This window comes from Marmota marmota, unplaced genomic scaffold, assembly GCF_001458135.2.
Source record: "Marmota marmota marmota unplaced genomic scaffold, marMar, whole genome shotgun sequence".
Taxonomy (NCBI): domain Eukaryota; kingdom Metazoa; phylum Chordata; class Mammalia; order Rodentia; family Sciuridae; genus Marmota; species Marmota marmota.
This window is the reverse complement of record NW_026000241.1, coordinates 9,548,909-9,566,629: the sequence shown is the minus strand read 5'-3', so window position 1 is coordinate 9,566,629 and position 17,721 is coordinate 9,548,909. Positions and strand designations below refer to the sequence as shown.

The 17,721-nt window shown below is 39.0% G+C and overlaps 1 protein-coding gene across 1 annotated transcript; it reads right to left on the bottom strand.

Moving 5' to 3' along the window:
* Positions 1–5,271: 5,271 nt before the first annotated feature.
* Lztfl1 (leucine zipper transcription factor like 1) lies at positions 5,272–17,250 on the bottom strand. The gene is made up of 10 exons (XM_015489380.2): positions 17,089–17,250; positions 15,196–15,320; positions 13,742–13,936; positions 12,239–12,299; positions 11,088–11,159; positions 9,699–9,764; positions 9,540–9,617; positions 7,458–7,634; positions 6,450–6,553; positions 5,272–5,734 (listed from the first exon to the last, which is right to left on the bottom strand). The coding sequence occupies exons 1-10, from the start codon at positions 17,089–17,091 to the stop codon at positions 5,716–5,718; spliced, it is 900 nt and encodes a 299-aa protein (XP_015344866.1). The 5' UTR covers positions 17,092–17,250; the 3' UTR covers positions 5,272–5,715.
* Between the last annotated feature and the right edge of the window lie 471 nt (positions 17,251–17,721).

Here is a 17,721-nt window from a genome sequence, read left to right as displayed (position 1 = left end):
AGAGAGAGAGAGAGAGAGAGAGAGAGAGAGAGAGAGAGAGAGGGCATCCTTGTCTCAATAGATGCAGAAAAGGCATTTGTCAAAATTCAACACCCATTTATAATTTTTATTAAAGCTTTCAGCCAACTAGGAATAGAAAAGAACTTCCTTATTTTGATACAGAATATTTGAAAGCATCACCCTTATTGGTAAGATATTTAAAATATTCCCTGAGATTGAGAACAAGGCAAAAATGTTCTCTGCCAATACTTCCATTCAACACTGTACTTGAAGTCCTGGCCAGGAGAAGGACAGGTTATGATTAGCCAAATATCACCACAGGAGATGCCCTGACAACTGGAAGACCCCATGGTAGTATTCAGAGACCTCCTACTTGCAGAATCGGAATGTGCTGAGACTCAGGCCTAAGATTGTATTATAAGGGTGATGTTGTTACCAAGGGGACAAAATTCACGTCTAGAAGGTCTCTTTTTCTTAAGTCAGTTCCTTAATTGGGAAAGAAGGGGACTCTGAAACATGAGATGAGCCCATTGGGCCCAAAGATCTTGATACCCATATTCCCCTGAACTCTTGGGTCTTTTAGAAGTGGCTCCCTCCCCCTTGCTAGAGAAGAGTGACCTCCCATCACCTGGAGACCATTCAGAGGCCTCTTGGAAGAAAACTGGCAGGGGCTCTCTTGTCCAAGGTCTGCCCACTTCCACTCACTAGTTCTAAACCAATCAGGGATCAGTGTTCCTGGTCTCCAGGGTTCTGCCTGCTGGTTTGGGACTCTTCAGGTCAGCAGACCACAGGTCAGGGAAGGAGTTATCTATCACCAGAGAGTAACTGAGTCTTCTTATGCAGAGCTGGGGCACCTTTAAGGGTAGAAAGGACTCTCAGGGGGTAGTTGGTGATACCTTAGGTTTGACCTCCAACCAGAGAGGGAAAGACAGTGGTGGGTGATGATCCCAGCTTCCTTCACCCTCAGTGGAAGAATCGAGATGTTTCCATTCAGTGTCTTGAAGGATCCCCAATAAGACTGAGTGCCGGTGGCCCATAGTAGTGACTCTCAATCTGTCTTAATTCCTGTCTCTATAAGATTTCCTGGAATTACTTCCTAAATAAACCACCTGCACCTACATCCTTATCCAAATATTCGAAATTTGGAGAACCCAACTAAGACTTTTTTTCAATGATTTTATCATGAGGTTTTTGTCATGCTCTTTGCTGAAATCCTGATATACCATTTTTCATGCTCTTAAAAGACAAATGAGGGGCTGGGGATGTAGCTCAGTGGTAAAGTGCTTGCCTAGCATCTGTGATGCTTTGGGTTCTGATGCTTTGGGTTCTATCTGCAGTGTGTGTGTGCATGCATATATAGTTTAAGGTCTGGTATAGTCATGCTACCTGCTTCACTCTTCCTGCTAAGAATTGCTTTAGCTATTCTGGGTCTCTTATTTTTCTAGATGAATTTCATGATTGCTTTTTCTATTTCTATGAGGAATGCCATTGGGATTTTGATCAGAATTGCATTAAATCTGTATAGTGCGTGCACACACACATATACACACACGACAAGTGAGTTTAGCTTGCTATGATTTCTTCTTAGAAAGAGCTCCATGCTGGGTCCTGGTGATTACGTTTCTTTTCCAAGTGTACATGAAAATCCAACTAATAAAATGTTAATCTGACAGTAGGTCCACTGCTACTTTTAAAACTTAAAGAGAAAAATTGAAGGCATTTCCTCTAAAAACTGTAACAAGACAGGGATGCCCTCTTTCTCCACTTCTGTTTAACATAGTTCTTGAAACACTGGTCAGAGCAATTAGACAAATGAAAGAAGTTAAAGGGATACATATAGGAAAAGAAGAACTTAAATTAGCACTATTTGCTGATGATATGATTCTATACCTAGAAGACTCAAAAAGCTCCAACAGAAAATTTTTAGAATTATTAAATGAATTCATCAAAGTAGCAGGATATAAAATCAACACCCATAAATCAAAGGCATTTCTCTGTATCTGTGACAAATCCTCTGAGAGGTAAATGAGGAAAACTACCCCATTTACAATAGCTTCAGGAAAGAAAACAAAACAAAACAAAAAAAACTTGGGAATCAACGAAAGAGGTGAAAGATCTGAAAGATCTTAAAGAAAGAAATTAAAGAAAGATCTTAGAAGATGGAAAGATCTACCTTGCTCTTGGATAGGCAGAATTAATATTATCAAAATGACCATACTACCAAAAGCACTATACAGATTTATATATGCAATTCTGATCAAAATCCCAATGGCATTTCTCATAGAAATAGAAAAAACAATCATGAAATTCATCTAGAAAAATAAGAGACCCAGAATAGCTAAAGCAAATCTTAGCAGGAAGAATGAAGCAGGTGGCATCACTATACCAGACCTTAAACTATACTACAGAGCAATAGTAACAAAAACAGCATGGTATCGGCACCAAAACAGACTGGTAGACCAATGGTACAGAACAGAGGTCACAGAGACTAACCCACAAAATTACAATTATCTTATATTAGACAAAGGTGCCAAAAACATGCATTGGAGAAAAGACAGCCTCTTTTACAAATGGTGCTGGGAAAACTGGAAATCCATATGCAACAAAATGAAATTAAACCCCTATCTCTCACATGCACAAAACTCAACTCAAAGTGGATCAAGGACCTAGGAATTAAACCAGAGACTCTGGGTCTGTTAGAAGAAAAAGTAGGCCCTAATCGATTTTGCTTCATCTAATGGCAGTGTTGTTGTTTTTAAATCTGTAAAAGTTAAATGATATCTTATAGGTTCAAAAGGAGGAAGTGACACTTTATATAATGCAAGGTATTGACTACTCTTTCATTCTCAAGTAGGTGGTACTGCAGCAGGATGCTCTCTTGGTAGTACAGATAACAGTGTCAAACAATGCTATAGTTCCCCCCAATGACCCAGCCAGTTGTCCCCACTCCACTATCTTTATTCTCCAAGGCAGAAGCTATTACCTTTTCATAAGTATAATATTTCCCTTCGGAAAACAATGAAACTATTTTCTAAGAGGTGTTGAAAAATGTTTTGTCTAAATATGATTTTGTTTAAATATGAAATACTAAAAGCTGAGATAGCTTTTCTAAGACTTGTGTGAGATAAATCATGTAATTGAATTTCTAATGGCAAAATTTTGATCACAGGCATTTACACATAAGCAGAGGGAAATCATTAATGCCAAATTTTTGTGACCCAAGGATTTGAAATTTAAACATCTTTATAAAATTCTTTTCAGTTGATCAGAATGAAAATAAAAAATTGCAAAGGCTGCATCAAATAGGATTGCATATTTAATGTGCAGTAATATTTTCCCTATGAATTATGATATAAGCAAATGATCACTTAAACATTTAATACTGAAAACATAATAATGAAAATTATGTTGAACAGAAGAAATTAATACAACCTTTACATTTCATTACTGTCAACAAAAAGTCTTGAGTCACAATTTAGCAGAAGTTGAAGTTTTAAATTAAAGTTGCATTTGATGGCCACCAGTTCACAGGCTGTCTGTGCCCTTTCCACATTGAAAGTTTGCTTGAGGTTTGAACCAACATTCTTAGAGATCCAACATTTATAGAATAAAAAGGGTTTCTTTCCCAGTTAGATGAGATAAATCTTAACGCTGGGAACTACTAAAAGAAACAAGAATTTTGAACTATATTTTGCTGAGGGGTATGAGTTGAAAAACAAAACCAGAAGCACTAAAACGTGCTTGTCAAGTGCAAGGATAATGTTGAGTGACACCAAAGTGCACATTGGTTTAGCTATATTCTGGCATAAGTTAGATTTTAAGGTTTCAGAAATACTTTGAATTTATTATTGAACAAGTGGAACAAATTATACTGAATATTAAAAAAAAAAAACACCCAAAACAAACTCGGGGTGACATTCTACTTAGCAAGATAGGTTTCTCAACATACCTTCTTTCTCTCTTGGCATCAGACTGAGAAAGGAGTAGAGAGAAAAAAACTAAATGGCTTCTGAAGGCCACACTAGCCATTAGTTGGAAGTTCTGCTTCTGAATTATACAGAAGATACTGGTTCACAAATAATGGAATGGACTTTTGGAGGGATACCAATTCGAGCTGTCAGTACAGGGTGAGATGGAAGTCCTCAGTGAACACCCTATAGGAGATATTGACGAGGAATTTCATCATGGAGAGAGAGGCAAAGAACTGGTGGTAACAGCTGCCTTGTAACTGTTATTTTCACCCCCTCTCCCTGGCTCTGCTTCATCCATCTTCTTAAGACTGCCTTCCCCTTTCTTGGGGGGGAGGGCAGTTATCTTATACTTTATCATTTGTTCCTTTCATATCTTAATACAAAACCTACAAGAAAAATAATGAATTCAAGGCTGATATTAAAAGCAGGACCAATGAACATTGTTTTAGTCAGGTTTTTTTTTTTTGCCACTGTGGAAGAACAACATAAAGGAGGAAAAGTTTATTTGGGGCTCATGGTTTCAGAAGTCTCAGTCCGCAAATTGCCAACTCCATTGCCCAGGCCTGAGGTGAGGCAGAACATCACGGAGGAAGGGTGTGACAGAAGACATGGCAACAAGGAGACAGAGGGAACTCTACTCACCAGGGACAAAATACATACACTAAAGGCACACCCCCATTATCCCCTCCTCAAGTCATGCTGCCTACAGTTACTGCCTAGTTAACCCATTCAAGTGGATTAACACACTGACTGGGTGAAGGCTCTCATAACCCAATCACTTCACCTCTAAACCCTCTTGCACTGTCTCATACACACGCTTTTGGGAGACACCTCATATCTAAACCATAACAGAAATGCATTAAAACCTCTTGAAAAAGCTATTGCTGTAAGCGCAAATTATAATCCAAAATCCAATCTGCAATCTGGTGACTGAATTTATGCTAAATGTCAATTTTAAAAAAGAGTTCTTATTTTACATGTAATTAAAATAATATTCTGGAAATACAAGTAACGATTACTTTGACACCAAGTCCAAATGGTTTCTAAATGTAGTATGGGATGGATCTGACTTCTCCATCAGTAGCACAAAATCACGATGTCAAGATGCCAAAACACGCCGGCATCTCCTCTTAAACACTATTTAAGGCAGGAAGATGGGAAAAGTTAACCAAACCCTCATGTCCACTGCTGATAATTTTTCTTACAATGGGTGAAAATGCTGCCTCAGTTACTATTCACATTTTCAATGAATTCATACATTTCTTGATCATATAGAGTAAATGAAGTAAGATTTCATCACTAATAATAAAAATAAGGTTTATTTGTAATAACTAACTTTACTAACTATTGTTTATTTTACCTTTGGGGAATGCACAACTATACATATTGTTAGCTTCTTTAATTCATTAAAAAGATATAGTTTTTATGCTAATGTAAAAGGCTAAGACTCTTCCTCCCACTCTAAAAATCTTCCTCCTGTCAATGTTTCCCACTGTATTTGAACTACGCCTCTGGAGCTTGGCAGAGTGCTCACTGGGCAGGGGTAATCGGCCAGAGCCATTACATTTCTTCTCTTCTCCACTGGACAACTGAAAATAGGGATTCTAGTTTAAAATATCATAAGCAAAGTATAATATTACAAAAATAGGGAGAGGGGATATGATGAAATGCTTCAGAATCCATGCCTGAGGTGGACGGCAGTTGGTTTGTTCATGTTGTGGCAGTATCCGGAAATCTTCAGTTTTTAATCTTCTGACTCATACCTGGAGATATAAATTAAGAGTGTGTAAAGATACTTTTTGTTGTGATGCTGTCATTACCAAACGAGGTCACTTGAAGCATCTCCAGGGATGAAAATCATTCCTCATTTGTCATCAGCACTGTGGTGGTCAGGTGCTTTCAAGGCATTATGACAGTCACCTAGGGGATTTCTGCCACAGAAAACCTAATGTCCCTTTAGAATCTAGGTCTCTGCAATATTTTGGTACAATTATCCAATCCTCAGATCAATACCAAGAGCTGTTGTGAGTGAAGGGTTAATAAATTTCCTTTTCTAAAGGACCAACCTGGTCTTGAATTGAGTTTCTAGTTCTCTTCCCTGGAACTTGGAAAAAAGGCAAAATGCTAACTGAGTTTCTAGGCAAAATTGCTGATGACAGAACTGACCCTAGCTGGGAGGCTACATGTGGACAGGAGGACACACAGTAGAGATGCCCACTGTCTTGCAGCTGCTGTGCTTCTGCCCATGTCCTGCTAAGTGATTGCAGTGCCAAGAGCATCTCGATGTAGCTTCATGTGTGTGTAAAGGTCTAGCTAAACCTAAGCAGCAGTGCTGGTGGCCTTAGGGACAAGGTTGGGCCCAGCTCCACAGAAGAAGGCCTCTGGACTAAAGGACTGAACATCTACCCTCTCATCTGAGCCTTCTGGACAAATATCAACCCAGGGGAGAGAGATGAGGGTGGGACTGGCCTGGCTTACTTTGCCAGTCTTTTCCTCAGGTCTTTGATTTGGTCGTTCTTCTTGGTGAGAATCTCCTTCATGTTTCGATAAGCAGCTGTTTGTTGAAATTTCTTCTCTAATTCCTGCTTAGTGAAAAACATCAGCCCATTACTAAGAAATAGTTAAGGAAAGCACAGCAAATGTGATGAAAACGCTTGTTTTTTGCTTCAAATTTACTTACTATATAATTTCCTTAACAAAAGAAACTTAGGTAAAATGAAGACTATCCAAACTTTAAAAACATTATTTCAAATAAGAAGCCAAGAAAGTACTATTTTCCCAAGTAAAATGTTAGCAAATAACTCAAGTATTCTTCACTTAGGCATGAGAAATCTATGTGAAATATTAAATAATTTTCAGGTAAAATGAATCTTTTTTTAAAAATAAAACAATCTTTTTCAAATCCCAAAGTAATATCAGTATTTTAGAAAGAGGATTTAATTTAATTAAACTTTAGTTCCATATTCTTTTTTTTTTTAACTTTTATTTTTTAGTTGTGAATGGACACAATACCTTTATTTTTTTTTTTACATGGTGCTGAGGATCGAACCCAGTGCCTCATGCATGCTAGGCAAGTGCCACAACCCCAGCCCCAGTTCCATATTCTTAAGAGTCTAATCTCTAAAGTGAAGAACTTAACTCTCTACATATTCATATAAATTATGAAAAAGGTACAGAAACCTTAAAAAAAAAAATCACTGATTCTTCTGTCAGGTTATAGGAGGACCAAGCCAAATGATGTAGGGGGCAAGGGGAGATGCAGCCATGAGGACAACCATTTTCCCAGCCCATAGAAGGAGAGGAGATTGCTCATTATCACAGATAGTTTAGCACCACAGACGGAAGAATCTCAATACCCAGAAGTAATAATCCTTTGGCACATGTGTTTGCTAATACCTTGAGTAAAAATAATTTGAGCGTGTCCTCTACACTGTTTATCAGCTAATATGACATAAACAGACAATCCCTTAAACACAGTCTTCTGACCTTTTCAGCCATGCTCAGCTGCTCCTGAACCCTGAGTAGGTCGTGCTTGGCTGTTGCAAGATTCTCCTCCAGGGACTTCTGGTTTTCTGTCTTGTCATTAAGTGTCTTCTGAAACTCACTCTTTAAAGCAGCAACTGTGTTTTGCAAGTCACTCAAGCCTTGGGCCTTTATAAAATCCTACAAAAATGAAATACATGAATGTAGCTTCATGTTGGCATCCTAAATAATAACCGCTTTAGAATGGTGATTCAATGTCAAGGGAGAGGAAAGAAGAGACAGTGTGTGATGTGTGTGCATGCAGATGCAGCCTTCCATTGGCCTGGGCTGCCAACAGGCCCAGTCCATCCACCGCAGCTCAAGGGTGTGACCTCTAGCACATAGCAGACATTCCAAAGTCACTGAATTCCAAATACAGAAAATATGCTTTATGAACTGTTGGTATTCCAGTCCAAAAGAAATGTGAGAATGAGATTTCAAAATTGCAGTGCGGTGTGTACCAGAGTTGAGATGGCAAATAGCTTTCATTATGAAAAGCCAAAATCCTGAAGATTTTTGAGTCTTCGAAATGGTATAGGTGGAAAAAATATTTAAAAACTCAAGATAAAAAACTAAGTAGATATGCTTTAGTCATTATTTACAAAAATATGAGAACAAAATGAGTATTGATAAAAAACATGGGTTTTTTTAATTTACAAGATTTTGAGTTTTTTATATTAATGAGCTATGTACATTTTTGCATAATCTGACAACAGAAATATGGCTTTTATTTGGAGCTTGTTTTTGACTAGACAAAATTCATGACAGAAAAATGATCTGTATTGATACAATAGGAAAATAGTCTATGATAGCTAAATATATAGATCTGAAGCAGTCTTTTCAGCAAAACAAAAAGTCTTTGCTCACTTTTGAAACCTAATCTTTAAAAATGTTTTATTTCATTGTGACTTGTAAACGCATATGTCCATTTTGCTTGTGTCCAAAATTTTGTTGTGTCCAAAATCTTAAAACAAAAGTGAAGCAAAGCCCCAAATGGTTTTTAAACAAATTCATCATCTAAGAATGTTTGAAACTGTTTTTACTTTTGAGAAATTATGAAGCTGTTCTGGAACAACACTCAGCTCTATTTTATAAATCTATGGTTCTTGGCATGGTTGAAATCATACATATTTTCCTTTTATAAAACCATATACAAAATACCCTCCCATTTATAAAATATACACTCATACAAATACAATGTATGAGATCTGCATCAAAGAGACAGAGAGGGAGGAAAAAGAAAGTAGAAATAGAAATGAAGCCAGACTGGCCATGTATGACGATTGGGAAAGCTGAGTGGTAGGCGCAAAGGGGTTCTTAGTGAAGCAGAATTTGGGATTGTAAATGTAGCAGATGTTCATAATAACAATATGACCACCAGAAAAGCCAATACTGCACTGAGCATTCACTCAAAAGGTCCCACTCACATGAAATCATATTACAGCATTCACACTGGAAATAGAACGCTCACCTGACTTCCAGCAGGGGGAGCAACATTCAGTCATCAGTCCCAGCCAAGCCTGCAGGCTCAACCTGAATTTCACTGCACTATACAATGCAGCTGAATTTATGGGTTTGAAGATTCATAACCACTAATTAATTTGATTTGATGAATCTCCTTGTGAGTAAATTCAACAGTTATTAATTTAATCAATTTTTTTAGCATTTGGAATTATTATTTGTTTCACTTAAATTTTTAATTTTTAAATTAAATTGAAATTACATAATAGCTCAAAAATCCACATGTGCTGGTTAGCAATGGAACCTCAATTTCGCCCAGCCCACCAGCCTCAATACCTATAAGACTCAACCACTAATTAACTTGATTTGATTTTGTCACACTAGTCCAAGGATGGACAGAGGGAAGAGTGCTTGTTCTCATTTGGTGTTTCTTGGGCAAGGCTGTTCCCATACAGGACAACGGTGGCATTTTTCTTAGTGGCAGGGATAGGGGTAAGGTATAATGAATAAGAACTAGACTTAATTTTAAATTTATAACATTATTCTATCTAGAAAATGTGAAAAGGAAAGCTAAAACTGTTTCACCTTTTGATTTCCTTGGTCAAGCTGTAAATCTTGTAGTGCTTGTTCTAGTTTTGACTTCTCATCCAATGCATTTGTAGCCTATAATCAAATTTAAGTAGAACTCATCAGTATTTAATCTGTAAGGAACTCAATTATTTTTTTAAAGGATTTCTCACTTACCTGCATTTCAATGTTCTTCAGCCTTAACTTCAATTTCTCATTCTCTTCTTGAAGTCTTAAAATCTCCTTTATGAGTAAATATGACAGTTATTATTTTAATCAAAATATTTTTAACATTTGGAATTATTTGTTTCACTTAAATTTTTAATTTCTAAATTAAATTGAAATTACATAATAGCTCAAAAATCCACATGCACTGGTTAGCAGCAGAACCCCAATTTCGCCTAGCCCGCCAGCCTCGATATCTATGAGTTAGCTTTGACTCAAAGACTTAAGAGTTCCTTTTCTTTCAGACCTCAGGCACACCTTTCCTTCTTCCACCCTCTATCCACAGCCATTTTCCAGAGCCCCTCCCCTCTCAGCTGGCCAATCCTGCATGGGTCTATTCTTGGCCTACACTGTATACTTACCCTGAAAACACCATCTTCATCATTTCAGAGCCTTGTCCTCAAATGCTTCTGACCAACCTGAGGCTGAGCACCTTTGTTCTTATGCAGCTCCAACACCACCAGCCACCTATCATTTATCTTTTCCCTATACCCGACCTGTGTGATCCATCCAAGGGCACTCTGTTCCAAGTCTTGCCAGCCTCTGTCTGCCTCTCATCACTGACCATTATGTTCCCCTGATCAACAGTCCTGTTTCTCTTCCTCTGACAATTTAATCTGTCTTTATCTTCAAGGCCCAGATCAGGCACCATCCTACCCAAGTGCCTGCTTTCACCCACGGGGAACTATGGCTTCTCCGCTACCCCATGATGCCTACAGCACACAGGAGAATCCTTTGGTCTCTCCTTCTAGAATGTAAATTCTACCCTCCCAAGGAACTATGGCATTTTGAGAGTGAGGGATGAATATTATACTGCTTTTTAAAATCTTTAACAACATCCAGGGGCTGGGGATGTGGCTCAAGTGGTAGCACGCTCGCCTAGCATGCGTGAGGCACTGGGTTTGATTCTCAGCTCCACATAAAAATAAAATAAAGATATTGTGTTCATCTAAAACTAAAAAGTAAATATTAAAAAAAATCTTTAACAACATCTAGCATAATGTTGAGAATATAGGAGTAGTGAAAAATATCTATTTGTATCCTTCATTGTTATCATGGATCAAAAAGTCCAAATGTCTGTCAGTAAACACTATCCACAGTCCCATGCTCTCCATGCTGCCACAGAAAGGTGTGCTCAAGAGCTGTGTCACATGCTCTGGAAAGTGGACGTGCCCTCTTCTGGCCCATTGGGTACCATGAAGAAAGGCGGAAGGGCTAGTTACCCTCAATGGACCAAACTCTGAGACAATCTCCTGCCCTTTGTTCCTCTCCCTAGAGTTGTTCAGGAAAAGGGAGAATAGAATTAGAGCTTTTCCATTGTTCAAAATGTTGACAACATACCTTGTTTAGGAGTTCTGTTGTCCCAACTTCGTTAATTGGAACAAGTTTTGGTTTTGTAATATCTATGATGGGCTGAAACAAAATAAAGAAACCAAAACAAACTCAGCACAGAATAAACCACATCTATTCAGTGAGCACTGTGTATGAACATATGCACAGGGAAGCCAGTACCACAAGTATGGGGATTCTCACTGGGTTCACCTGTTACGTCTCAGGGCCTGAGACACCACAAACCGCTTTTAAAAATAAAGAAAGGAGGGAAGGAGACCAAAGCCAGACCTGATTTAGATCCTAGCATCTAGGAACTAGAATTTTTATCTGTGGGAGCTAAAATTGATTTCTGCATGAACCTCAGACTGTGAAAAATGGTAATATTGGGGCTGGGGCTGGGGCTCAGTGGTAGAGTGCTTGCCTAGCACATGTGAGGCCCTAGGTTCGATTCTAAGCACCACATTTTCAAAAAAGATAAATAAAATAAAGGTATTGTGTCCATCTACAACTAAAAAATATTTAAACGAAAACAGTAATATTGCCAAGAATTTAGGCACCACACTATAGATGAACAATAACTGGAAACAAATATTATGGTAGTTTAGTACTATGTATTAAAAACAAGCATCCATGTCCTCTGACCCAGAAATTTCTTAGCTATAAATATGTTCCAAAGAAATCAATGAAAAATGTTTTCTGAGGGTATGTCCATTGACTCATCTCAGCTGAGTTAACAATCTGACAACAGAGAGCATTTATGGTTTGTCTATGAAAGGGAATGGTGAATGATCATCGCACATGTTGTGAATGTTAAGAAGACAAGTTAGTAACTACCAGTATTGTCTCCATGTGACAGATGGGACTCAGTCATCACAGGAAACCTGTTCAAGGTCACACAGCTAGGAGTGGCAGAGCCAGGAATATGAGCTCAGGTCTGACTCATCCCCAACCCTGCACTGTGCATCAGCTGAGTGAAGAGCTTACACAGCTGGACTGACTGGAGCGCAGGGAGTGTGTGTGGATGGGGGGCAGAAGAGACAAAAGCAGTTTTTCCAGTTATGCCCTTGAGAGTTTTCACTTTGACCTCTGAATGCTTTGAGTGCCTTGAGAGTTCTGAATACCAACTATTAAGATATGGACTCAGGATGACCAAAAATTACCTTTTTATTTGAAGATGTAAATTCTGCTTTTTCAAATTCTGCAACTTGTTCTAATAATCCTCTTGAGGATAAAAGCAAAAATAGAAGAATATCCATTTAGAATAAATTTGTATCAGAGAAAAGAATAAAATCACTGGTACCAAGCTATCATATGCTAGAGGAAAGAGCACAAGAAGGACAAAATTTTACAACACCAGAAATGAGATTTAGTTATAAATGGTTGAGAATCCAAACAACACGGACTCAAATTTGAACCATCCACAGTATTTTGAACCTGCTAGGGATTCACTATATGTTGCTAGAAGTAAATTGCAATGTTATATAAATATCAGTGAAATTTGTTTTTCTCCCTGCCTCTATTTCTGAGGTTCTATGAGGAGGTTGCTCTATTACATAGTATACATTGTTAGCTAAGAAAGGCAAACTGATATTTTAACAAAGCAGCCTCAGAAAATAAAATTAATCCACAGTATCTACTGTAGATGAAAACTATGTATTCCTAGGAAAGACAGGGGATGTGGGGTGAGCCACCTACTGAGCTACAAGATGAGGAAGAGCTGACTGTAACACACTTACAGCCCATGCTTCTAAGTGTCATAAAACAGCAACTTCTTAAAAGAGTTTTCTCATCAGTCACCCTCTGTAGTTGCAGAAGCTAAATGACTTTCCCTCCCTGCCACAGGCTGTTCTTAGCATTGCTTGGCACACTCCACATGAACCAACATGATGCCACTCTGCCTAGAGAGCAGGCTGCAGGGTGGTCAGTCCCTCTTCATTTCTAGGAGTCTTTTCTTAGAAAAAGTTTCAACTTCATTGATTTTTCTACAGTTTTTGAAATTAATGAGCTCTTCAATATTGTTAGGATTATAAACTGTTTTATATTTCCTATTTAAGGTTAACTTGTAATGTTGCTAGTAAGAATCAATGGTGCTGGGCGAGGTGGCACATGCCCATAATCCCAGTGACTTGGGAGGCTATGGCAGGAGGATTATGAGTTCAAAGCCAGCCTCAGCAAAAGCGATGGGCTAGGCAACTCAGTGAGAACCTGTTTCTAAATAAAATATGAAACAGGGCTGGGGATGTTGCTCAGTGGTTAATTCAATCCCCGGAACCCCTCCCCACCCCCCAAAAAGAATCAATGGTATCTAACATATTAGAATTATATTTTGAACTGCTTCATAATCTCTATTTCTTTGTTGACCTAGCGATAATGACCAACTAACTGACCAAGCTAACAAAGATTCCACAAAGAATAATTATAGTTTGGGAAGCAATTTCATAAATCTCAAAAGCCTTTGAAGTACCTAGGAATTACAAACAGAATTTTGAAAGAACATTGAGTGGTATTTAAGAAAACTACCCACTGTCCAGATGCTTTGCTGCTACCCTACCCAAATTTTCTCACACTCTAGCCCCAAGAAAAGAAGCAGCATAGAAATTTACTAGCTTTTAAGATTATGCTTGGGACTCTACCATCTCAAATGCAGATACAAATTTTATCACCTGTTTTCAAGCTCAGAGATGTCTGTCTGTAGCTTAAGGTACCACTTCTCAGCTTGTGAAAACAGCTGCCGCAGAAGTAGCACATTGGTGTAGGCAGTGTTGATGAGCTCAGACTCCACCTCGCTATGCACCACAGCCTGCAACCCACTCAGGACTTCCGACACTTCATCCACAGTGAAGGTCTCCTCCACAAGCCTGAAAAACAACAAAGATTTGAAACTTCTGTATAAACAAAACAATTTACAAAATGCAACAAAATTAAGAAAGCCACATCAATGTTACCTAAAGAATTAAAGACTATAATGAAAATGTTTCTAGAAACTCTTTTCTTTGTTAATGCAACAGATTAAGATTAATTTAAACTCAAATTTTAATATCTACTTAAATGATTAAATTGTGCTTAATTCTTCAAACATTCACATCTATTAATACAAATACGGTCTGAGAAACACTTCCAAAATCATCATATTTTTTTTCTTTAATTTTTTAATATTAAATGTTTTCTATTTCAATCTCCACTACAATTCGTCTACTCACATTTAATAATCTCAAAAATTACTTGGAAGGTATAGTTTCTCCTTTTTTCCCTAATATTTCTCTAGCATTTTAATAAACATTTGAACTAGTCACATGTTGGTAAGTGCCTACAAGAAATAAATGGTATTTTATATTGCTTCCATTCGCATTCTTTTTAAAAAAATATTTTTTAGTCATAGATGGACACAATACCCCTATTTTATTTATTTATTTTAATGTGGTGCTGAGGATTGAACCCAGTGCCTCACCACATGTGCTAGGCAAGTGCTCTACCGCTGAGCCACAACCCCAGCCCTCTCTCAGCAATGAACATCACCATTGACAATAGCAATAAAAATCTACTTTCACTCAGAGATGTTTGGTCTGGAAGGGAACCATCTTCTCCAATCCCCTAATGACACAGAGAGGAGCACAAGGCTGGGAGGGTGGGGAGACCTGCCTATGATCCCACTGGGGGTGACTAAAACCACAACAATTCTCAGCAAATGACTGACACTGAGTCTTTGAAAAGCTTCTGTGTATGCTTTCTAGTGCCAATGACAGTTTCACAGTAACACAGTCCTCCCCACTCCAAAGTCTCTTACCCTCAGTCTCTCAGCAAGACCAAGAGCTACTACCCCAACCTCATAAATACAGTTACAGAATCTTGTTAATTCACAAGCCCATCACAGTTTCATGCCTACCTGTCAGAAACTTTGCCATCTCATAATCATCAGAATGTGCATGTTTGATAATAGATTGACTGTTTACATCACACTACAATTTCTATACTTTGTATATCCAGGAGTTTCAGCATAGCTGCTCTCATCTGAATAATTAATCATGACAATCCTAGAACTGTCATGATCCAGCATCCCCATAATGGCTACCAGAAAGGATCTACATTCCTATTTGGTTTCCTTAGAGTCCCCTAATACCTGCTCTCCTTGAGGTCCTGGAAGCAGGAATCCACAGTTTTGAGTCTCAAGCCTCTTTTTGAACGAGCAAAACGCATATAATTAATAACTTCATTTTGGTGGTGCTCATTTAGGCCCAACTCTGCCTGAAAAAGAGAGAAGTAATTGAATTGTTAGTTTTGAAGATTTGATAAAAAAACAAAAAACCCAACAGTGAAAATATACAGGATCCTGTCGTAAAGACTGCTACATGTCCATCAAATTCAGTTGTTCCTTTCTTCCTGGCTACAGTACTGCTCCAGCTAGATGATGTTTCTTCAGCCTCCCTACAGTCAAGGGCAGCCATGGAACTACTTTTTAGGAATAGATGTGAACAGAAGAGATATGGGCTGTCTCCAATACCTGGTCCTTAAGACAGGGGTACATCTTTGAAACATTCTATTTCTGTGAAGCCTGTTTTTTTTTATGGTGCTAAGGATCAAACCCAGTGCCTCACACATGCTTCACTGAGTCTTACAGACAACATGAATATTTCATGGGCTGGAAGGGCAACAAGATGAAAGAGATGTGTGTTCTCATCTCATGGAACACCACTGACCTACTCATCTCACTGAAATGAGCAGTGAAATATGATACTTAGTGAGAAAGAAAACAACTTCTGAATTCTTTCAGACATTGTTTTTTGGTCTGTTTTAGCAACTTCACCTTATCCCACTGCATACAGCTTTAAAAAGTATAATTTGGCTTGGAAACAGGCATTAGTTGGTTTTTATTTTAAACCAGATGAGAGTTTTACAGATATTTAAGAGGTAAAACCTGGAAGGCTGGGCTAGCAGCCAAGGATAGGTCAAATACTGCTTAATATTTTTTTGCATGTACTGTGCTATTTTATATGCGTTATTTCAATTATGTTAACAACCCTAAAATTATCTACAATGAAAAACCTAAGTCTGACTTCAAAGCTTAGGTTGTTAATTGAATTGATAGAAATGAAAGATAGAAGATAGAACATGAACTGGAATCAATTTTTTTTTGTGATATCACCATTAACATTTTTTTAAATCACTTTCATAATATTTTAGGGAAATCAAGAGACGGAGTAAGCTCAAGAAGGGTAAGGAATGATTAGGAATGATCTGTTTTTGCTTTTGGCGACCTAGGAAGTCTGACTGCTGAGGTGTTTCAGTACTCCATTTAAGCAGCAATCCCAAACCTGGTTTCATTCCTTTTTTGCCTGAACACTTCAACTTCAGTACTGTACACGGCTCTATGTAGAAATACCATTTAATTGGCATGTTATACCTACTGGAGGGACTAAGTGTTTTGTTTTTTTTTTTTCTTATTTTTATTTTTTGATACTGGGGACTGAATCCAAAGCTTCACTCATGCGAAGCCTGCATTCTACCACTAAGCTCCAGTCCCAGCCTAAGGGTTTTTTTGAACAGGGTAATACAAAGGAAATGTCACCCCAAATTTCTTTAGTTGTAAAATAGAGTGTTAGAATTCTTAAAGATGAAGATTCTACATCAGAAAGTTGGATTCCTTCAATTATTCATGTTGGCAAACGTGTTTGTGTGTGTGTGCAAATTGGAGTTTCTTAGAATAGTGTGGAAACCCGGCGCTGAGCGGCTCTTCACCTACTGAGTTGTGACTTGGCCCTGGCAACTCCCCAGGCAGGAGCGAGGGACGAGGCGACGGAGAGCGGCTGCTAGGAGAGAGATTCACTCGGGGTTACCCCGGAGGGGCTTGGGCTGAGGTTAACGGAGACTCTCGCGCTCAGCGCAGTCTCCCTTCCTCGGGCTCAGGAGTTGGGCTCAAACAAGCTGAGGACACGCCGTCATTCCGGACCCACCCGCTCAGCGTCTCGAGCCCGGCCGCTGCACTTTCCTCGGCGCCTGCCGGTCCGCTACTCACCATGGCGGTAGGCGGGGTCAGGAGCCTAAAGGAGCGAGAGAGGTGAGGCGATGATTTGCTAAACCCCAAATCACCAAGATCCGCAGGACCGCAAAAGGCTGGAGATAAAACGGGTTGTTTAGAAGCCTGTGGTTGCTAATAGGAACGCAGGCACGTGGGTCTGCAGTTACGCACGTTCATTGGTCCTCAAGATCACGAGACAGGAAGTGCCTATGACTGGCAGATATCCGCATGCGCATTAGCTTCTTGGTCCGGAAGTCCCACCTTTTTATGCCACGCTGCCTTTTGGCGCGGACCGCCGTTGCCAATGGTAACGGGGGGGCGGGGCCGCCAGGGTCACCATAGTGCTTGCGTCTTTGGGAGCCTCGGGTCTCGCCTGCAAGAGAGAGATGGTCTACGCTTCTCCCGGCCCTGACGCCCCCTGGTGCGGTGGCCTTTAGGGCGAATCCAGACTTCTAACAGCCTCACAGCATGCAGATTGGGCGAAGCGCACTTTTTAAATTTATTTTTAAGAATTTAATTTTTTATTTACTCAGCAGTAGTTTCTACCTGGGCTTGGTCAAGGTGGTTGAGACAGGCGGACGACACCAGCACTTCCAGGTTCCAGAACAGAGTCTCCGAACAACCCCACAC

What these genes read in the sequence shown, in the direction of transcription:
- Lztfl1 (XM_015489380.2), bottom strand. An exon ending in TGAAGAACATTGAAATGCAG is followed by an intron (nt 9,618 to 9,698) that starts GTAAGTGAGAAA and finishes ATTTGATTATAG; the next exon opens with GCTACAAATGCATTGGATGA. An exon ending in TTGACCAAGGAAATCAAAAG is followed by an intron (nt 7,635 to 9,539) that starts GTGAAACAGTTT and finishes TCATTTTTGTAG; the next exon opens with GATTTTATAAAGGCCCAAGG.